Source organism: Hyla sarda, chromosome 8 (genome assembly GCF_029499605.1).
Source record: "Hyla sarda isolate aHylSar1 chromosome 8, aHylSar1.hap1, whole genome shotgun sequence".
In the NCBI taxonomy this organism is placed as follows: domain Eukaryota; kingdom Metazoa; phylum Chordata; class Amphibia; order Anura; family Hylidae; genus Hyla; species Hyla sarda.
This window is the reverse complement of record NC_079196.1, coordinates 56,127,377-56,150,960: the sequence shown is the minus strand read 5'-3', so window position 1 is coordinate 56,150,960 and position 23,584 is coordinate 56,127,377. Positions and strand designations below refer to the sequence as shown.

Here is a 23,584-nt window from a genome sequence, read left to right as displayed (position 1 = left end):
AAAAAATCTTAATCCTTCCTATACTTATTAGCTGCTGAATACTACAGTGGAAATTCTTTTCCGTTTGAAACACAGAGCTGTCTGCTGACATCACGAGCACAGTGCTCTCTGCTGACATCTCTGTCCATTTTAGGAACTGTCCAGAGTAAAAGGAAATCCCCATAGCAAACATATGCTGTTCTGGACAGTTCCTAAAATGGACAGAGATGTCAGCAGAGAGCACTGTGCTCGTGATGTCAGCAGACAGCTCTGTGTTTCAAAAAGAAAATAATTTCTGCTGTAGTATTCAGCAGCTAATAAGTACAGGAAGGATTAAGATTTTTTAATAGAAGTAAATTACAAATATGTTTAACTTTCTGGCACCAGTTGATTTAAAAAAAGAAGTTTTTTTTCACTGGAGTACTCCTTTAAGCAGTACCACAGACCAGTGTACTCAGTTATTGTACCTTCATCTAAACACGTTTAGAGCGACAAGCACTTTTTAACACACATTTCATCCTCTGGCTTGTTGTACTACTTTTAAAGGATTTTAAAAAAGCAGAAGGTTTTCTGGATTAGAATCTTTGTTTTTCCGCTACAGTGGTTCCTCAACATACTATGGTAATCCGTTCCAAATGGACCATCATTTGTTGAAACCATCGTATGTTGAGGGATCCGTGCAATGTAAAGTATAGGACAGTGGTCTACAACCTGCGGACCTCCAGATGTTGCAAAACTACAACACCCAGCATGCCCGGAGAGCCAGCGGCTGTCCGGTCATGCTGGGAGTTGTAGTTTTGCATCATCTGGAGGTCCGCAGGTTGAAGACCACTGGTATTAAAGGTTGTACTCACCTGTCCCAGCCGCTACGGACTGTCACCGCTCATCAACGCTGCCCTGGATGTCGCCGTCCATCGCTGTCGCCGTGTCCCCGACGCTCCGGCAAGGCCTCTGCTTCCCCGGCATCCTCGCTCTCCGTCGCCGCCATCACGTTGTTATGCACGCCGCTCCTATTGGATGAGGGGACGGCGTGCGCAGCGACGTGATGACAACGATGGAGAGCGCCGACGATGCAGAGGATCCCGAAGAGGACGCGCCAGAGCCCCGAGGACAGGTAAGTGATTGTCAGCAGACCACACGGGGCACCGTAAACGGCTATCCGGGGGCAGGTGAAGAAGTCTGCGCTGAAGGATAGCCGTTTATGCGATGACCGACATACAAAAGCATCGTATGTTAATGCAGCCTTCAACATGCCATGGCCTCTGAGAGGCCATCGTATCTTGAAATGATTGTATGTCGGGGCCATCGTAGGTCGGGGGGTCACTGTACGTATTAGACACCCAGCCAGTGTGGTTTTGTGCATTTGTCCATTTACCGAGGTGCGCTGGATATAGAATCTTTATCACTGTACCTTGATCACAATCCTGATTCTTGGAATATCAGTAAAGACAGGTTATGTAGACTGCAGTTACCTTTCCTGTTTTATGGCACTAGACTCCTGTGCTTGAATTGCTACTTGTATCACATATAATAGTCCAGTGGATGGCTACACAGTTCATAATGCTAGATAATGTAACCATCCTATGAAAAGTAAAAAGTTAAGAATCTTACTTATCAACTCTGTTACCACCCTAGGCTATTTTTTTTCTTATTAACCCTAAATATGCATGGTAGGCTAGAGTAATTTGGAGGTTTACTAAAGAATTTCAGAAAGAGGCATGATATTAAAGGAGTTATCCAGTTTAGGAAAATGTATCTCCTATCCAAAGCATAGGAAATAAGTGTCGGACTCAGCAGTCGGACCCCTCATGATCTGACACTGATTCTATATCCTGCAGTTAGAGGAGAGATTTTTCAAAACTGGACTACTCCTTTGTATTTCCTTTGCATTGTTTGATGAACTAATTTATATTAGTATTATAATGATGATTTATCATGACATCACTAGGTAAATAATTTAATAAACCACTAGCCCACCAGTGATATTTTCATGTTATAACTACCGGTAAGTGTGGAGACAGAACTACTTATTAAACAATGAATGACACACAACCTTAGTTTTGGCATTGCTCCAGCAGGCCAGGGGTGCATATAGGGGGTCATATGTACAGAGAAAAAACATCCAGCTCACCAGTCCAATATGTTTTCACTAAAATGTTCAGACCCTATTCTGCAATCCAACAAACACCTCCAGCAAATCGTCAGGATCAAGCAAGGTGCTGGGACTCTTCCAAGATTAAAAGGATTTATTACCTATAATGCAATGCGTTTTGCGGTATTCCGCTTCATCAGGCATATTGGGAACAAGGGAGGTCAGTGGTATTTATATGACACCATTAACCCTTACATAGACATACAAAAGTATACAGAAGTATATAAACAATACAAAAAAGCACATAAATACAAAAATTTTAAAATACATGAAATCCACATCGATTCAACATACATAATGCACAAGAACCATCACATGCTAACAGCTAACGTGTGTCTTTAATGGCCTCATTTAAACCGCTCGGAAAGAGTGTGTCAAGTGTAAACATCCAAAAAGATTCTCTATTGATCAATTTTTGTAATCTATTAGGTACATAAGAAGGTATAGTTTCAATGATAAATACATTTAAAACATCAAAGTTGCTATCATGTTTAAGTGATAAGTTGTGGGAGACGCTGTGTAGCATGTAATGGTCCTTCACATTTGATCTGTGCTTATTCATGTGGGACCACACTGTCTACGGCACTGCTCATCAACTATCAGTTGTGTTCCTCAAACTGTCATTTTTTTTATCTACTGGGGGCAATTATATTTCGCAGGTTCATAGACCTGCAAAATGTAACCCCAGGCTGAGCATGGAGAAGATCACCCAATACAGGGTCATCCTTTAAAATGGACCAGTATTTTCCAAGAATTCGCTTGATACCGTTCTCAGCACAATTAAAATTAGTGATGAAATTATATCCATATTTATTAGAGTTTTCCTGTCCATTATTCATGTTCTGTGGTGAAGACTGGGGTTTAGGGGATACCAGGTCAGATTGTTGTTCTTTACTTTATTAAAAGCCTGTGAAACTATGGTCGGGAGGTAACCCTTTTCTAAAAAAAACGGTCACGTAGAATTAGAGATAGTTTGGAAAAATCTTCAAACAGAGTACAATTTTTCTGGATCCGCAAATATTGCCCATAGGACACATTGCGGATCCATTTTGGATAATGCGAGCTGTTTAATACGAGTAGACTATTAATATCCACTGGCTTAAAAAAAAGTTTGAATATTGATTCCCCCAAAGAATCCTTTCTAATCAGCAAGTCTGAAAAATCTATCTCTGTAGATGAACAATGGAGAATGAATTTAAAGGGGTACTTCGCCCCTAGACATCTTATCCCCTATCCAAAGGATAGGGGATAAGATGTCAGATCGCCGGGGTCCCGCTGCTGGGGACCCCGGGGATCGCCGTTGCAGCACCCCGCTATCATTACTGCGCAGAGCGAGATCGCTCTGCACGTAATGACGGGCGATACAGGGGCCGGAGCATCGTTACGTCACGGCTCCGCCCCTCGTGACGTCACGGCATGCCCCCGTCAATACAAGTCTATGGGAGGGGGTGTGGCGTTCGTCCCGCCCCCTGCCATAGACTTGCATTAAGGGGACGGGCTGTGTTGTCATGAGGGGCGGAGCCATGACGTCACGCTGCTCCGGCCCCTGTTTTTATTGAGCAAATCTACAAAATCAAAAGAATGTTGTAAAGATCCAGTCCATATAATAAACAAATCGTCAATAAATCGCCTATAAAAGGTGAAAAATTTACTAAAAGCGGGAGACTGTGCAACAAGTAGGGACTCAAAACACCCCATCAACAAATTAGCATAGCTAGGGGCGAATCGAGTCCCCATCGCACAGCCTCTCATCTGCCTGTAAATAATGTAATTAAACAAAAACACATTGTCTTCAAGGATAACATACATAGTATTAATCAAAAATGTTGCCTGAACAGAAGAAAAATTTATATCCATAGAAAGTGTCTTTGATAGCCTGTAACCCAATAGATTTGATAATGTTAGAATACAATTCGCAGACATCAAGGGTGAGAAATAAAAAATCATTACTAATTTCCCTAATCAACTGTGTAGAATCTTTTAGATAGGAAGGTAACTGTAATACAAACAGTTGTACAAACAAATCAATATAGTGTGATAAATTACTAGTAAGGAACCCTACACCAGAAATAATAGGGCAATCTGGTGGATTAATTAAAGACTTGTGCAATTTTGGAAAATAATAAAACATCGGTAAACAATAATTTTTAACTAACAAAAAATCTCGTTCCTTTTATCTTAAATCTATAGCACTCCTGATTACTTTGTTATCTTTGAAAAAATATAAAGGGGATGGGTTTTCGCATAGGACTTCATAATAGTCTTGATCAGAAAGGATTCTGAGGGTTTCACCAGTATAAGCTGACCTCTCCACAATCGCAACACCGCCCGCCTTGTCAGCGGGGCAGACAATTATTTTAGAATTATTTTGCAAATCTTAATGGCTCGTCTTTCACCCTTAGAGGGATTGTCCTTTAATTTTCCAAAGTTCCACACACCCCGTAAGGCACACAACTCTTTGGAAACAAGGGAATAAAATGTGTCAATATTTGGGCCCTTATGATGGATGGGATAGAAGGATGAGGGTGGAACAACTTTAACATGATGAATATTGGGATAAATAGTAGGTTAAATAACTGTGGGGGAATAATAAAATAATTCTAAAATAATAGTCCACCCCGCTAACAGGGGGGGGTGACGTTGCGATTTTGGAGAAGCCAGCTTATATTGATGAAACCCTCAGAATCCTTTCTGATCAAGACTATTATGAAGTCCTATGTGAAGACCCATCCCCTTTATTTTTTTTGGAACATAACAAACTAATCAGGAGTGCTATAGATTTATCATTGTTAAACAAAATGGAACAAGATTTTTTGTTAGTTAAAAAGTTATTGTTTACCAATTTTTATTATTTACCAAAATTGCACAAGTTTTTAATTAATCCACCAGGTCGCCCTATTATTTCTGGTATAGGGTCACTTACTGGTAATTTATCACACTATATAGATTTGTTTTTACAACCGTTTGTACTATCTCAAAGATTCTACACAGTTGATTAGGGAAATTAGTAGTGTCACCTTCCCTCCTGATTTTTTATTTCTCACCCTTGATGTCTGTGCATTGTATTCTAACATTATCAAATATATTTGGGTTACAGGCTATCAAAGACACTTTTTCTATGGATATTAATTTTTTTTTTCTGTTCAGGCAACATTTTTGATTAATACTATGCACGTTATCCTTGAAGACAATGTGTTTTTGTTTAATGACATTATTTACAGACAGATGAGAGGCTGTGCGATGGGGACTCGATTCGCCCCTGAGTCCCTACATATCGCACAGTCTCCCGGTTTTAGTCAATTTATCGCCTTTTATAGGCGATTTATTGACTATTTGTTTATTATTTGGACTGGATCATTACAACAGGCTTATGTTTTGTAGACTTGCTCAATAAAACCAAGTGGGGCCTTAAATTCACTCATTGTTCATCTACTGAGATATAATTTTTAGACTTGCTGATTAGAAAGGATTCTTTGGGGGGAATCAATACTCAAACTTTTTTTTTAAAACCAGTGGATATTAATAGTTTACTCGAATTCAACAGCTCCATACGGTCACAGGCTTTTAATAAAGTAAAGAACAAACAACAATCTGACCTGGTATCCCCTAAACCCCAGTCTTCACCACAGAACATGAATAATGGACAGGAAAACGCTAATAAATATGGATATAATTTCATCACTAATTTTAATTGTGCTGCGAACGATATCAAGCGATTTCTTGTAAAGACTGGTCCATTTAAAAGGATGACCCTGTATTGGGTGATCCTCTCCATGCTCAGCCTGGGGTTACATTTTGCAGGTCTATGAACCTGCGAAATTTAATTGCCCCCCAGTAGCTTAAAAAATGACAATTTGAGTAACACAACTGGCACAAGCAGTGTTGTAGAGAAGGGTACCTTCCCATGCAACAAAACTAGGTTTAAATGTTCTTTTATTTCCAATATTTAAAAATATATATATTCTATTAACGTTTTTAGTAACTGTTGACAGTATGTATGCAATTTATCTTCTTTCTTGTTCATGCGGTCTTCAATATGTGGGCTGCACTGTTCAGATGGTGCAGTCCCGCATGAATAATCACATATCAAATGTGAAGAACCGTTACATGCTACACAGCGTGTCCCGCCACTTATCACTTAAACATGATAGCAACTTTGCTGTTTTAAATTTATTTATCATTGAAACTATACCTTCTTATGTACCTAATAGATTCCAAAAATTGATCAATAGAGAATCTTTTTGGATGTTTACACTTGACACACTCTTTCCAAACGATTTAAATGAGACAATTGAAAACGCACGTTAGCATGTGATGGTTCTTGTGCTTTATGTATGTTGAAATGCTGTGGATTTCATGAATTTTAACAGTTTTGCATGTATATGCTTTTTTGTATTGTTTACATACTTCTGTATACTTTTGTATGTCTATGTAAGGGTTAAGGTTGTCATATAAATACCACTGACCTACCTTGTTCCCAATATGCCTGATGAAGCGGAATACTGCGAAACGTGTTGCATTATAGGTAATAATACCTTTTAATCTTGGAAGAGTCCCAGGGCCTTGCTTGATCCTGGCGATTTGCTGGAGGTTTTTGTTGGATTGCTGACTATTGTGCCAGAAGTGGCTGCAGGGTCTTGCATGTTTTATCTCATCATGCTTTTACCATTGTTGTACGTGGCTAGTACAACCACCGTTGGTGAGCACTAGTTTTTTATTTTGTCAACGTTATCACACTATGTAGTGCTTTCCTTCTGTTTTAGTTGCAGACCCTATTCTGACTTGCTGCTTGATAACTGTAGTAGAAAAACTTTATTATTCAGTATAATCGTGAAAAATATTTCACTTTATTTGTTATCCATAAAGATAACAGGCACCGAAGATACACTTAGAACTTGTTGCACTCACTGACGCATTTCAGATGCAACATGCATCCTTAACTATTGTATGGTCTTGGCATTGCCCCAGAAGGACAGGGGTACATAAGTGGTAACAAACATCAGGTGAAATGAACAAGGACCAAATTATAATTTCATCCAGGTTAAGAACCTAAAAATGCCTTTGTATTTACATACATTATTAATATATCAAACCAACCCTTGTCCTCAGGGACAGCAGTCACTTTGCCCAGAATTTATTGAATGACTTAATTTACTGCATATTCTGTAAAAATAAAATTGTTCAAATTGTTTTAGTATTTGTCTATATGGCTTGGCATAATGCAATTGTAATACAGGTTGAATCCCTAATATTGTAGAATAACTACACCTTATTGATGTGTTCTAACTAATGGAGTCAAATAATATACATTTGCATGGCACAGCAAGGGATTATGGGCAATGGCATTCAAATTATCCCACATCTGCATCACTTTTAAGTGGCGACCATTTTTAAAAGCATTCGCTTCCTACCTTAAAGTGGCAAAATGTATCAAAATGAGTCACTTTCATCTTAAAAGATTGTGGTAAGAAAAAAGTTCTCATGTCTAAAGCCCCCAAATACATATAATTATTTACACACCTATTAAATGACTTTTTTTTCCCCGTAAAAGTGAAAGGCGCTACATAATTGCACAGTTTAGAAAAGTTGTTTTGTTTTGATGGGGAACAACAATGCATGTCTTGTCAGAGGCACTATACATTTCACAGATGCATTTAGCACTTTATGCATGACAGATTTTGTTTTATGGAGTTTAATATCTCATCTGAATATAATTATTTGCAGATTGCTCAGCTGAATGCCCTTATAAACATGCTGTTAGGGGAACTTACCCCCGGGGTGCGTCAGAAGATCATGACAATATGCACAATTGATGTTCATGCGAGAGATGTGGTAGCCAAGCTTATTGCACAGAAGGTAATTTAATGCAGAGCAATTACCCTAATGCATTTTTAAAAGCATGAAATAAAGAATAATTTCATTTGTTGAAAAGCTCGCCCCTGCCTATGTGTAAAAATGACAGAATGTTTTGATGTAGTAATTTTTTTCATTACATTCTTACATTCACATTTAGACAATTATACTTATGACTTAAAGAATTGGCAAATTTTCAGGGTAAAAACGAGTGTCTAAATGTTTAAGGATTATGTTGATAATTGGTTTCGGAACTTTTAACATGACAGCCGGATTCATTTTTGTTTTTTCGAATCTCCATTTTACAAACAATTCCAATGTACGGACACTGCTTTTAACATCTGGGGAAAAAGGTTAAGAATTTTAATTCCCCAAACTTGTTTTAGTTGATTTTATAATAAGGCTCCATAGCGTAATAAGACTAAGAGACAGGGACACAAATACCATCAGTGCAACCTGTACAATTGCACTGGGGACCAGTAGGTGATGGGGCTCGCAGCCACCTTAAAGGGGTACTCCGGCCCTAAGACATCTTATCTCCTATCCAAGGGGATAAAATGCCTGATTGTGGGGGTCCCACCGCTGGGGACCCCTGTAATCTTTCATGCAGCACCCCGCTATCATCAGCCTTCGGAAGGGAAAAGATGAGGCTATATAGAAACAGGGAGGTTTAGACAGGGGGACGGTGAAGGTCAGATAAGTAGTACACTGCAAACGAAAAAGGTATACAGGCATGTATGTAAATAAAAACAAAATCAAAGAAACCAATAGAGAGACTCAGATAAACATGAAGGCAGCTAAGAAAGTAAAAGGAAATAAAAATAAGTAATCACAACATAAGTAAAATCATAGGGACAAATAATAAGAGACATATGCAGTGTGAGGTGAAGAGATCCAAGGTTGCCACGTTTTTGTAAATTGGGCCACAGTATCAGTAGGTAATGCATTAAGCTTTTCAGACACCATAATGCTATTTATTATAACCAAAATCATAGGAACAGAGAGGACAGATGACTTTCATTTGGACACTATATGAATTCCGACAGCTATGGCTCCTTTCACACTATGAATATCTCCGTTTAGGAACTTCCGTCTGAAGTTCCGTCACTACAGCTGCGATACCCGGCCGTTACAAAACCCCTGACGGCCGTGACTAAATTGCATTGCAGCCTATGGGGTTTTGTAACTGCCCGTTTGCACCCGCATATGCCCGTAATTCATTACGGGCGTTATATAGTGATGGGACATCGTGGCGGAAAAATTACTGCATGCTGTAGTGACGGAACTTCTGACGGAAGTTCCCAAACGGAGAAATTCATAGTGTAAAGGAGCCTAATAAAATGTGTTGGACAAGAGGGAAGGCAGACGTGTGGAGCCCAGCAGGTTTAAGGAGGCAAGTAAGGGGATCAGGAGTACATGTCGTGTTAGTAAGCAAAGACACTGGGTCCATAATAGTGGTCCAAAAGGAGGCCACTAGAGGGCACGTCCAACAAATGTGGCACATAGTGCTCCTATCGGGGCAGCCTTGAAAGCAGAGGGTCAATACCTCAGGATAGATGGAGTGAAGTCGTGAGGGGACATAATATGTCCTATTCAAAATTTTAAGAGTCGTTTCGACCAGGGAGACTTGCAAGCTGCCTTGGCTTAGATGAGCGCAACACGTATGTCAATCCTCCAAAGGAATCGTCAGCTGAAGATCCTCTTCCAACTGCAGCATAAAAGGAAGTTTAAGGTTTATAGGGGTTGGTTGAGGGAAGAGTATAGGATAGAAAGAGAGCCAGGATGTAGAGGAGTGTAAATAGCCATAGCTTCATAGGAGGAGGTGTCTACAAGAGAATTTGGGGAAGCAAGGAGACGGAGAAAATAATATATTTGAGTAAATCTAAAGGACTCCCCAGGAGGGTGATGAAATCTAGAGGTAAACATGGCAGGTGTAATCAGTTTCTTGCCCACTAAGAAGTGGTGGAGGAGAGTCAGATGGTTAGAAAACCACCAGGAAAAGTTGGAAAGATGAAGCAGGATTGAGAAATAGAGGAGTAGCTGGAGAGATACGGGACTGGAGGGAATATTTGAAGCGTATGGAGCACCAGAGAAGGAGAGAGTGAAGGGAGATTGACACTGACAGGGGGACAAGTGAGGTAATCCGGTCAGTAACCCACATGAGAGAAGCAAGGGTGGTCGGGGTCAGAAGTTCATTTTCAAGAGTCACCCATCTAGGGGAGGTTAGGGGAGCATTACAGAGGAGCAGCTGTGATAGTCTGGCTGCTCGGTAATAAAGAAGAAAATTAGGGACCGATAAGCCACCTATTTTCTTATGGTAACACACAATACACCGGGGAATAAGGGAGCGTAGGCCTCGCCAGATAAATCTAAATACATCCGCTTGCAACGACCTCAACTCAGAGAGTCGGATCGGAACAGGGAGTGTGCGGAAAAAATATAGAAGTCTCGGTAGGACCATCATTTTAACAGTATGGATGTGACCTATCCAAGAGTTATGGGGAAGATCCCATCTGGCCAGCTCTGCGTGAATAGACTTAAAGGGGTACTACCGTGCTGACAACTTATCCCCTATCTAAAGGATAGGGGATAAGTTGCCTGATCGGGCGGGGTCCCGCCATTGGGGACCCCCGCGATCTTGCATGCAGCACCCCGCTCTCATCAGGCCCCGGAGCGAACATCGCTTCGGGTCTGATGACTGCCGATCACGGGGCCGGAGTATAGTGACATCACAGCTCCGCCCCCCCATATGACATCACGCCCGGCCCCCTCAATGTAAGTCTATGGCATAGACTTGCATTGAGGGGGTGGAGCGTGAGGTCACACGGAGGTGGAGCTGTCACGTCACGATCACCGGCCCTGTCATCAGACCCGGAGCGGATGTTCGCTTCAGGGTCTGATGGGAGCGGGGTGCTGCGTGCGATCAGGCAACTTATCCCATATCCTTTAGATAGGGGATAAGTTGTCAGCACGGTAGTACTCCTTTAATGAGAGGGGTATAATTAAGCTTATACAGAGGAGATAGAGAGGTAGGGAGGGAGATTCCAAGATAAGGAAGAAAGGAAGAAGAAAGATGGAGAGAAAAGTTAGTGGAAATAAGATCCTGCACAGACTGAGGGGTATTGCAGAAGAGAATTTCAGACTTAGATCTATTAACAACAAAGCCTGACATTAAGGCAAAGCGGTCAAGAGCTTCAAACAGATTTGGGAGGGAGATCAGTGGCTTAATAAGCGTCAGAAGGAAGTCATCAGCGAACAAGTTGACTTTATTATACTCGTACCTCAGAGACATAAAGATGGTTCCTGAGGAAAGTTGCCAGGGGCTCCATAGCAAGAGCAAATAGTGCTGGGGATAGGGGACACCCCTGGCGAGTTCCTTTCTGGATGGAAATTGCAAGAACTCTTGGGGCATAGGGGAAACGTATAATCATTTGTTACAGAATTTGGTAATATATGGGGTGAGTACACCGCTGAATTTCATATAATATTGCGCAGAAAGGCCATCTGGGCCTGGTGGTTTTCCATTTTTTAGATCTGAGATAGATCTAGCAACTTCCTCGTCCGTAACAGGAGAATTAAAGGACAACTGCAGCGCAATGTACACTTATCCCCTATCTACAAGATAGGGGATAAGTGTTTGATTGCGGGGGGTCCGACCACTGGAACCCCCCAAGATCTCCCTAACACAAACACTGCCTCCCCGCCTCTCCCATAGAGATGCATGGAGTAGGCGTGCCGGCCGCAACGTCATGCTGCGGCAGGCACACCCCCTGCACGGGAGAGCCACGGCACAGCCGCGGCCCCATACAGGAGATCGTGGGGGGTCCCAGCGGTCGGACCCCCCGCGATCAAACACTTATCCCCTATCTTGTAGATAGGGGATAAGTGTATATTGCGCTGCAGTTGTCAACTGGATAGAGGGTCTCTATCCAGTTGAGAAATAGAGGGAAGAGAAAGTGTGGAGAAAGGCATCAATAGCAGACGGGGGAGGAGGAGTGGTGTTCTTTATATAAAGCAGAGTAGAAAGTATGAAAAACATCATAAATACGAGAGAGATGAGAGGTAGGAATCCCATCTGGCTTGTTGGCCCACTTGTAATAAGAAGACTGCATCCAGAACAACGCCTTCTCGGTATGGTCCGACAGGACAGCATGAAGTTGTAGTCTAGCAGTCCGAACCATTTGGGTAAGAGGGAGGGGGGTTAATCTGATGAGCTGTTACAACCCTCTCCAGTTTACATTCTAGTTGAGCATGGACTTGATGACTATTACGCTTAAGTTCAGCTGCTAGTTTGATAAGGCAGCCCCTAATATAGGGTTTATGGGCCATCCAAGACCAGCCTACATCATTCTCTGACAGGGAGTTAGAGGTGAAATAGGTACGTAAGTCAGCCTCAAACTGGGAGTAAATATGGGGAGGCCATAACAAGGATTCATTTAAATGCCAGGTAAAGGGGGTATGGAAGCGGACACCGAAATTAAAGTGGGCAAAAACTATGTCATGATCTGACCTAGCGCAGTGAATATGTCTGGCAAATAGTAAGTGAAGTAGTGCAGCTGAGTTTGCGAGTATCCAGTCAATTATGGTATATAGGTTGTGGGCCAGAGAGTAGTAGATGTACCCTTTTTGAGCTAAGTTGTGTTCCCTCCATGTGTCAGAAAGAATTGGAGCGGTCAAGCTTCCCATTAAAACCCAAATTGAAATCACCACACCAGATAAGGTGATCATATTGGAGAGAGTCAAGCCGAGAGGCAAGATTAACAAAAAATGACAGAGGGCCGTCATTAGTTGCATATGAGTTGACTATGCAAAGACTGGAATCCTGAAAAAGGGATAACATGCAGTGAGAAGAGGGAGATCTGTCATGTCCCGAAAGGAAGGAAGGAGATAACAAGGGAAAAACAAAAAATACAATACAACAAACACAAAATCCAGTCATATAAACCATGGTATCAAGCGGGGGTGGAGTCCCAAAGACTGAACTCCGTCCCCCACCCGAACACCCATGACAAGGTGAGGCAACATGGTAATCCATCTCACCGAAGGGCTATATGGGAGAACGAATCTAGGCTAAGCATATAAGACACTATAAGTACTTGTCAAACAATACACATGGGACAAGAGAGTGGGGTAAAATGTCTGAGCCACATAGAAAATGAATCAATCAGCAAGATAGACCTAGAGAGATGACCCAATAGGGTCATATATCTTGCAATGCAAAAAGAAAATAATTGAATAAAATAAAAAACTGAACAAATGCAAAAAGGAAAATGAAAAGATGAGGGTTGATCCATGCGGCTGAAAAAAAAAGGAGACATCCATCAAATAGTAAGGGACCATTCATCATCATATAACAGAGGGGCCACATAGTTAAAAAATAAATAAAAAAAATATCCTGGGAAACGAACAGTGTATCCAAAGAGGAACAACAGATTATCTACCAGGAAGGTAGTGGATGATCAACAGCAAGGCAGAGAGCAAAGTCATCCAGTCCATGCGTTGCCACATTCTCTTCAGCTTTGGCTGGCGTGGAGAAAGAGGGGGTGCTTTATCATAAAGAATACCTTCTTTGTGGAGTATTTCCAACGCCACAGAGGGTGTCCGAACAGTATAGGAATGAGATCGTATTTGAAATTGTAGGCTACAAGGGAATCTCCACTTGTAGCGAACCTGAGCTTTTTGTAGCGCCATTGTGGCCGTTCTCCTAGGTGGATGGAGCGAGATCAGCATACAGGTGGACAGCAGGGGGTAATCCTGGAAGCGGTGATACATTACAGGCCGCCTGGAGGATGTGATCCCGCAGTTCAGGAAAATATAGTCATGGCGCAATGTCCCTAGGGGTGTCAGGGTTCTCAGGGCGGACCAGGGCCCTATGTATACGGTCCATACAGAGAGAGGATGGCTCTGCTTGCGGCAACAATGAAGAGAATAGGTCAGTAACCACACTGCTAACATTCATATTCGGGTCCTACCTGATACTTATACCGACCTCACACCAGGTGAGGTCGGTATAAGTATCAGGTAGGACCCGAATACGAATGTTAGCTCGTCTGGACCTGTTCTCCAGATCTTGTAGCTTTAATTCAATAAGGTCTATTCGGTCAGTGTGATCTGCAAAAATATGTCGGTCAGTCTCAATGGCGTCCGCCAGGTCATCAGTGCGTACCTCTAACTCTGATAGTCTCTGCCCCTGATCACCAACCTGCTTTGTGAAGTCAGCCACTGCCTGTGCTAGTTCAGCCTTGAACATTCGCTCGATGGAGCGGAATGGGCCCGCAGCATTAAGAGGATCATCAGGTACCGGTGTGCGTGGTAAGGAGTCAGTGATGTCCTCCTCCTCTAAGAGCTCCGGGGTCTGGGCAGGAGATGGATCCGACACCATCTTGGCTCTGGCGCTCGAACGGAAAATGTCCGGGATGGTCTGTGAAAGAGAGCGATGAGACGGACCAGCCCCCGTCTTGTCCATCTTAGACATAAGGGCCGTCTGTAAGGCAAGTTTTGCCGCTAAGGAGCTGAATGAACAGCGCTTTTTAAGGCCCAAAAGCGGTGAGTGGGGAGGAGCTCACATGAAGCACGTTCTCCTCAGCGAGCTGCGCGCTTATTATTATTTAAAGAACAGATTTTGAGATCAGAAAAATCCACAGCAGAAATCAGAAGTAATGAGACATAATTGCACCAGATTTTCAGTTGATTTGACCGCAGATTCCACACAATTTTTATATGTATTTAAAACATGTTTTTGTGAAGGAGGGCTAAATCTGGATCCACACATATATTATTTGATACAGTTTTCCAGCCAATATCAGGAATGAATCCAAAAATAATATTAAGCATATTGGAAAGATTTATATGTTTCTGGGTTAATTTAACAAGGCTTGTGTGTCAGTTGTCTGGCAAACCTCATATTGCTTAAATATCTGCTTAAAGACTTTTCTGTCTTTAAGGCTCTTTTGCACCTCCTTCTGGCAAAGCGGTGTAGCCTTGGTATAAAATGGGTGCGATTTAAATGTAGCGAGTTTTTTTTTTTTATTTAGAAAAAAAAGTGGTATAAAAATTCACAAATGTATCAAAGATTGAACGACAATATGATAAGTTTTGGGCAATTGAAATTGGTATAATAAAGAAAAGGCATGCATGAAAAGTGGAGTGAAAAAGTCACAAATAAATAATCCCCCCCCCCCCTCCAGGGGCATAACTATAGGGGGGGGGGGGGGGTGCAGAGGTAGCAGTCACAACGGGCCCCTGGTGCCTAAGGGGGCCCCAAGGCTCTGACTATTTAAGACCAGTATTATAAGTGGCACATGGGGCCCTGTTGCAGATTTCGCATTTGGGCCCAAATTACACCTCTGCCCCCCTTCCTTTTTTTGTGTTCATTTCGGCTCTTAGCCTAAAGCCTGCCTCAAAAATGGCATGTGTCATTATAGCCTAAAGGGGAAATCCAGTCATTTATTTATTAACACTTAAAGTGTTATTGTCATTTCAAAAAAAATTTTTTGGCATTTTATCCAGAAATGTCAGAAGTTTAGATTGCTTCGGTTCTAAATCCTGAGACCCTCTCTGATCGTGAGTTATAAGCTTGTAAAATGTGCAACAGCACGTGCTCCACTCCCCGTTTGTCAATCAAATCCAACTGTTTCTTAGCATTAGTAGGCAGTCAGACTAGCCGGGGAGTTATGTGCACTGCCCCACACTTTACAGGCTTATAGTTCGCAATAGCAGCAGGATTGAGAACTGGCGCAATCTAAACATTTTTCAAGTGACAGTAAAGCTTTACCCGAAATCATTAGTTACTGGACCCATCATGTGACTGGATGTCCTCTGAAAATCCTTTTTTAGTTTTTTTTTTTGGCAATCTCATTTCTGTAACCCACAGCAATCGTTTGTAACCTGTAAGAGACCCTACCAGCAAGTGTATGAACTCTGAACTCCTTTATAGAGGATGTTCAAATGTGTTCTTTTAAATTGACAATCCTTTAAAAGGTATTTTCCAGGACTTTATTGTTGATAGTCTTTCTGTCTCAGCATAGGCCTACAATATCTGATCAGTGGTAATCGGACATCTGGCACCCCTGCCGATCAACTGTTTGCCAGAGCTATTGCACCTGTGTATACAATAAAAGAGATGGAACCTAAGTAGACAGCACGGTACATTATATAGTGGTTCTGCTAGGTTACTACTGCTAAACTCACATTCACTTCAATGGGAGTTGAGCTGCAGTAACCATTATGGCCACTAAAAAATGAATGAAGCTGTCTCTCACTCTCTCTCTCTCTCTCTCTCTTGAGGGTATAATGCCCCTTCTGTGAAGCCTTGAATGGGAAGTCTATCTAGGCTGAAAATAGTGATGTGATTCCAGTTGTTGTACCTTCTTAAAGGGGTACTCCGGTGCTTACACATCTTATCCCCTATCCAAAGGATAGGGGATAAGATACCTTATCGTGGGAGTCCCGCAGCTGGGGACGCCCGTGATCATGCAGGCGGCACCCCGTTTATAATCAGCCTCCGGAGCGTGTTCGCTCCGGGTCTGATTACCGGCGACCGCAGGGCCGACGGCGTGTGACGTCACGCCTCCGCCCCGTGTGACGTCACGCTCCGCCCCTCAATGCAAGCCTACGGGAGGGGGCGTGATAGCTATCATGCCCCCTCCCGTAGGCTTGCATTTAGGGGCGGAGCGTGACGTCACACGGGGGCGGAGGAGTGATGTCACACGCCGTCGGCCCTGCGGTCGCCGGTAATCAGACAAGGAGCGAACACGCTCCGGGGGCTGATTACAAATGGGGTGCCGCATGCATGATCCCGGGGGTCCCCAGCTGCGGGACTCCCGCGATCAGGCATCTTATCCCCTATCCTTTGGATAGGGGATAAGATGTGTAAGCACCGGAGTACCCCTTTAACTTCTATTCCCCTGCTGGCTCATGGCTTTAATGTACCATTCATCAGTTGCTAAAACAGTGTAAAAACATTGTTGAAGAAGCAAATTGATCTACAAAAGAGAGTTAAAAGACATGTTAAAAGATTGTATTTGAAGCTCCATAAAATCCTATAATGAATAATCTAAACACTATAAGATCATTATTCGATCGTTCCACATTTTGAAAAACAAACATAAAAATTGGCAGTGTTAATGGCTTTTTCATATATGAAACAAATTTAAACACAGTCAATATTTGTTTCATATTTGGATAGACCTTTAAAAAAAGAATAATACTGAGGCTACAATTGGTCTTGTGCTGGCTTAATTGTGGAGTCTAAGGAATCCTCCCATTGTTTAACAGGGACCCCAGCTTGCAGCTCCCCAGGTAGTCACTACAGGGACCCAGCTTCCAGTCCTACAGGTAGTCACTGCAGGGACACAGCTTGAGCCCTCCAGGTAGTTACTGCAGAGACACAGCTTGAGTCCTCCAGGTAGTTACTGCAGGGACACCGATTGCGTCCTCCAGGTAGGTTGCAGCTGCAATGTAGGCATGAGAGTCAGAGTAGTCAAGCAAATTTAGATGCAGGAGGTTAAGATGCCGGAAATAAGCCAGAAAAAACTAATCCAGAGGGCAAAATGTAGGCAGTGTCAAGAATTCTAGACCAAACTAGAGGGGCACGATACAAGATAACAAAGCGTATAGAAGTATACAGAGTATAGAAGAGTGTAGAAGATGTATACAACTGGGTGGCAGTAGGAACTGGTACTTAGGTAAAGGTATCCATGCAGATATCCATGCATGATTAAGTAGACTACCAACATTGGCTTCCATTGTAATGCGGTGCAAACATTGGCAAAACGTAGAGAAGTTGCACTACCATGAGGAGAGGTATGTAACAGACATGAAATGTACTGATGTGGATGAGGCTTAATATTAACATAATCTGAATTTTAAATGCAACTATCAAAGGATGAGATGAATAACTAGTAGGCCATGGGCAGAGCTATTAAGATGGCTGGGGGGGGGGGGGGGTATATGCCCTGGATGCTGAGAGCTACAGCAAAGCAAACTGAAACTTTGTTCTGAATGACGTGGAACAGGACTATGGCTCTGAAGTAGAATATTAATAAGGTTATAAACTCCTGTTACATTGAAGAAATAGCATGAAAAAACTACCTTAGAAGGAATAAGCTTCCATACAAATTGTTACATTGCACGCTCTGTTCTGCAATCCCTCTAATAAGTCATTGTGCAACGATCAGGCCACGCTTTTTGGTCAATACTTTAGCGTATTCTGCTCTTTATATCATTTGTTATCTTTCATTACCCATACTCTGACTTTCTGGCCCGGTTACAAAAATGTAAATATAATAAACCAGATCATCACAGTTCACAAAGAAAGGCATTGATGTTTTGCAGTGTTAAACATTTCAATACTGCATGTAAATAAGAGATAATACATGCCCTTTTATTTCTAAATATCAAGGATCATCTGCATTTATTATAACAGCCCTGAACTGGCAGTCTACAAAGGCCTCCATCTTTTCTTGGCAGCGTGCAAATGTCGTCATATTTTCAAACTCCGCTTCCATGACATGAAGGCCAAGTCATAGACAGCATGCAATGAGCATTATGTGCTAATGTCTTTACCACTGATCCATGTTAAGTGATGCTGAGCTGACATTTTAAATGGATATTGTAGCTAAAATATCCTTCACGTAATCTCAAGAAATATTTGGCCTCCTGTATAAAAACTAGTGGACTTGTGGAAAAGAGTTTCCTGTAGTATTTTTTTCCCAGTGTTTATTTTTCCAGCACAGGCTAGGTGTTTAGTTGATTTTGACTACTGCCCCACTTTTGGTATGCAGTAGATTTTATGCAGGAGACCCATTCTACCATGATATGTAGAAGTGAACATCCATGCATTCCACAGACATCTATTGATTTCAGCTGTGAAATACCTAATTTCCCCCGTGGTGGCGCTGCAGACGCATAGATCATCTGCTGCCAGTTTACTGCACAGTAGAGAGATCACTGTGATCAGCTTACTTTTGGGGGACCTGTCTTACAAACATTCAAATTGCCCAAAGTGAACAACCTCTTTAAAGGAGTTTTACAAAGATGACGGCTTATTATCTATCCCCAAAATAGGTTATACATGTCTGATGAATAGGGGTTCAACCACTGGGATCCCCATGAGAACTGAGGTCCCGAGTGCCCTAGTGGTGGTGGGACCTGTGCTCCACCTCTCTATTCATTCTCTAAGGGTGACCAATCTCTGTTCCCTGTTCTTCAGCATTACGCCTACACAACATCAGACACTGATCATCTATACTGTGGATAGTCAAAAGAGTACTCAAGTGTAGGAACACATATCCCCTTTTTAAAGGACCCGAACGCTGTATCTCCGGCTCTCCCATAGAGATACATAGAGGCCACCGCTTTGTGCGGGGGGTCAACATGTCCCATTCCTGGGGCTGCCAGGTTGCTGTTCAGAAGTTCCCAGGGGGTCCCAGTTGTCAGACACCCCACAATCAGACATTTATCCCCTATACTTTGAGTAGGGGATAAGTGTTCTTGCATCGGAGTACTCTTTTAATAGGTAGCCATCTTGGGATGACCCCTTTATGCCTAAAATAATTTTTTAGTGGACTTGTGAATGAACATGATAGGTCAAATGTTGGATAGCTGACTATGTGTACCCATCCTAGCATTATGTAATTCAATGGCTAACTTTAATTTGTAGTAAAACTTGGTTAAACTACCATCAACACTGTGGCTGGGATTAGACTTTGTGTTCTCAATCTTCTGTTTCATTTCTATTTTGTAGGTCTCTAATGGTCAAGCATTTACATGGCTGTCCCAGCTGCGACATAGATGGGACGAAGAAAAAAAGGAGTGTTTTGTTAATATATGTGATGCTCAGTTCCATTATTCCTATGAGTATCTTGGCAACACTCCTCGTCTCGTAATAACACCGCTGACAGACAGGTTCTCAATTCCTAACCCTAAAATGAAATATTGTGTTGATAAGCTTAGCTACTATTGCAATTCTTATTCCCATTGTTGGACACAGGTTCTCATAATAGACGTCTGGTTGAGGTCTCCTAGCATATTCTTAATATGGAAATGAGTGAGATTGTCAATTTCATCTCTAAAGAACAAAAGAATCAAAAAGCGAAGATTAGGGAAATGTATTGTAATTCCTAGCTGGACTCATGTTTCTCTATGAACTGAACGTATTTCTGTTCCTTCACTATTTAAATTTCAATTTCATACATGTGCTGAATTCCATGGTCCTGCAGTTTGCTCCTAAATGGAACAGGCCATCAATAGCAGATATGCTGATATGGGTATAATTAAATAGGAGAAGGGTTATCTGGTATACTGTGTTCTACCTAGGGTCTGAGGGACGATATATGACTCAAGGATTTGAAGTCATGTCCTGCACCCTGATATGGGTATAATAGTTTACTAGGTTCCTATAAAGGATTTTTCTTAGATGTACCAATACAAACAAAATTGCAATATACTTACCTTATTGATAATGTGCTGTTCATACATTGTAGACTACTAGTGGTCCTATGTTCATGTTGATGTGATGTCCGCGTAACATCCTACCTCAAAGTCAAAGTCTTCTGCTATGATGCCTCATCCATGTTGACATCATCTCTTGTGGCATATATTTGCTTCTTTAATCACATGATATTAGATCACATGGACTTCATGTCACTTTGTTCAGTTGATAAGCAAGGAGGTCCGAGGACTGGTAGGGACCAGCGATGCTCTTTATCACTAGGTAACAATATCACTAGGTAACTAGGTCACCCAAGGTAATGCTCTTGCCAGTTTATTAACAGTTTTAGTATAGTATATTCAAATTTATTTATAAATCCTGTGAGCAACAAACCTTGGGTATGTCAGAATGCTGCATTCTTGAATGAGACTATGGCCTTGTTCACATGAGAGATTTTTCCATTGGAAGACATGTTTGTGGATTTTTGCAGTGGATATTGGCTGTGGTTTTAGCTATGATTCAGCCCTATTCAATAGGACAAATCTGCTTGCGGGTTATCGGAACTCCACACAGATTTTTCTTCAAAGACGTGACATCTCACTTCCTTTTTTCCAAAATGCAGATTACAGATCCTTGTCAGAAAAAAATGGGACTTGAAAACCCTGCAGTTTTGACTTGCATTACGACACACATCAGAATCTGCTTGGAGAAATACCTAGCATGAACATACCGCAGAATAAGGCTGATTTCTTAACCTGACCAGGGGTTTCATGGCCCAAACTGATAGCTGCCGGTTCAGGCCATAAAACCTGTGGTCATGCTGCTCAAATCTGTAATATAGATGCAAAAATACATAAATAACAAACTTGTGTGAAACTGGGCTATTTATATCCTTACAGATGTTATATCACTTTAACCCAGTCTCTTCATCTGGCCATGAGTGGTGCCCTCTCGGGTCCTGCAGGAACAGGAAAGACTGAAACCACCAAAGATCTTGGCCGTGCTTTGGGCATTATGGTTTATGTGTTCAACTGTTCTGAGCAAATGGACTATAAGGTGAGGATAAAGAACATTATAATAGAACATGTGTGTAGCCTCAACTATATGATTAATGGCATTTAATATTTTACTTTGGTTTATTAGTCTCTAGGTAACATATATAAAGGTTTATGCCAGAGTGGGGTCTGGGGCTGTTTTGATGAGTTTAATCGTATCTCAGTGGAAGTGTTATCAGTCATAGCTGTACAAGTCAAGACCATTCAAGATGCCATTCGACACAACAAGAAAAGGTAAAGAAACAACTATATGTAGTTAATAGTGTTGAGCGGCATAGGCCATATTCGAATTCGCGAATATTCGCGAATATATGGACGAATATTCGTCATATATTCGCGAATATTCGCATATTCGTTATAATCTCGTTTTATTTTCGCATATGCGAAAATTCGCGTATGCGAAAACAAACATATGTGAAAATTAGCATATACAAAAGTAACATACGCGAAAATTCGCATATGCGAAAAATAGCATATGCGACTTTTCGCATATGCGAATTTTCGCACGCCAGTCTCACACAGTAGTATTAGAGCCTTCTTTACACCACACAAGCTGGAAGCAGAGAGGGGTGATCACTGTGATGTGTACTGTGAAGAAAAAAAACAAAAAAATAAAACGAATATTCGTAATTACGAATATATAGCGCTATATTCGCGAAATTCGCGAATTCGCGAATATGCGATATTCGCGAATAATATTCGAATTGCGAATATTCGCGAGCAACACTAGTAGTTAACTGGTTAATACTGTATTTATCTCTCACATTCAATAACACAATTCAGCACAAAATAACCTAATGCTATTGTACAAACACAATAATGATTTTTATAATTGCTATTATATTCTGTGTCTATATATCTGACATTGCTGTCAAAATAATTTATCTACAAATAGGTTGCATTATTAGGATTATAATGATTTGTTGTGTTTTCTATTTCTAAGGGAAAAAGAACGTTTTTATAAAATCAGTTAATTTCATGTTTTTACAGATTTCACTTTCTGGGAGAAACAATTGAGCTGAAAAATACTGTTGGGATCTTTATCACTCTTAATCCAGGTTATGCTGGTAGAGCCGAGCTTCCAGAAAATGTAAAGGCTCTTTTTCGGTAAATGGAACGGTCATTCTTACTTTTTTTTTTACTTTCTGGCATCAGTTGATTTAAAAAAATAAAAATAATATATATATATAAATATATATATATATATATATATATATATATATATATATATATATATAGCAAAACTCTGCCATACAAGTAATTTACAAATCTGTTTAACTTTCTGGCACCAGTTAATTTAGAAAAATGTTTTCCAGCAGAGTAACCCTTTAATAGAGATGGTGTAGTGTGTGGTAATAATGGTGGAAGCTGCAACCTACAAATCACTTGTCATGTTCACCATCTATTCTTTATTCATTTTAAGCGGTATTCCATTTCAACAAGTAGTTATTTATTAAAAGTTGTGAAATATTCCAAAAATAATTAGCATTAACTACTCACAATATCTCTGCCTACTCATACAATAGTCACCATCATATGTTCATAATGTGACCAGAAGAGTTTTGTACAAAAAGTTTAATATTTTTTAAAAGCAGTACAATAATAGAAAAGTAGGTAAAGATGGTCATCATTTTAATCATATTGACCCACAGAATAAAAAAAATAATATTTTTACTGTAAAGTGTACAGTTTGAAAACAAAACCCTCCAAAATTAGCAAAATTGTGGTTTTAATTACAATTTCCTGACTAAAAAAATATTTTTTTTGTGTTCACTGTACATTTTATGGTAAAATGATGGTGTCATTACAAAGTACAAATGGTCATGCAAAAATCAAGCCCCATATGGGTCTGGGGATGTAAATATAAAAGAGTTATGGATTTTAGAAGGCGAGGAGTAAAATAGGAAAACCCAAAATTAAATTGGCTGTGTCCTTAAGGTCAAAATGGGCTTGGTCCTTAACCTTTTGGGGACGGAGTGCATACCTGTACGCCCTCCGCCCACTCCCTTTCTATAACGTGGGGCCCAAAAAGAAAAAGTGAAAAAAAAGTTACTAAAGATCATTTAACCCCTTCCCTAATAAAAGTTTGAATCGCCCCCCTTTTCCCATTTA

The 23,584-nt window shown here is 41.1% G+C and overlaps 1 protein-coding gene across 10 annotated transcripts in view; it reads left to right on the top strand.

Moving 5' to 3' along the window:
- LOC130285427 (dynein axonemal heavy chain 11-like) overlaps positions 1 to 23,584 on the top strand; it is a 523,820-nt gene that overhangs the window by 165,101 nt on the left and 335,135 nt on the right. For all 10 annotated transcript variants that reach the window (XR_008847325.1, XM_056536793.1, XM_056536797.1 and 7 more), the window contains 5 exons: positions 7,856 to 7,987; positions 19,731 to 19,891; positions 21,317 to 21,473; positions 21,561 to 21,706; positions 22,463 to 22,579. Coding sequence is in view for 9 of the 10 variants with exons in the window: in XM_056536793.1 (XP_056392768.1) it covers positions 7,856 to 7,987; positions 19,731 to 19,891; positions 21,317 to 21,473; positions 21,561 to 21,706; positions 22,463 to 22,579 (713 nt within the window). In the remaining variant the exon portion in view is untranslated. The remainder of the gene's footprint in view (positions 1 to 7,855; positions 7,988 to 19,730; positions 19,892 to 21,316; positions 21,474 to 21,560; positions 21,707 to 22,462; positions 22,580 to 23,584) is intronic.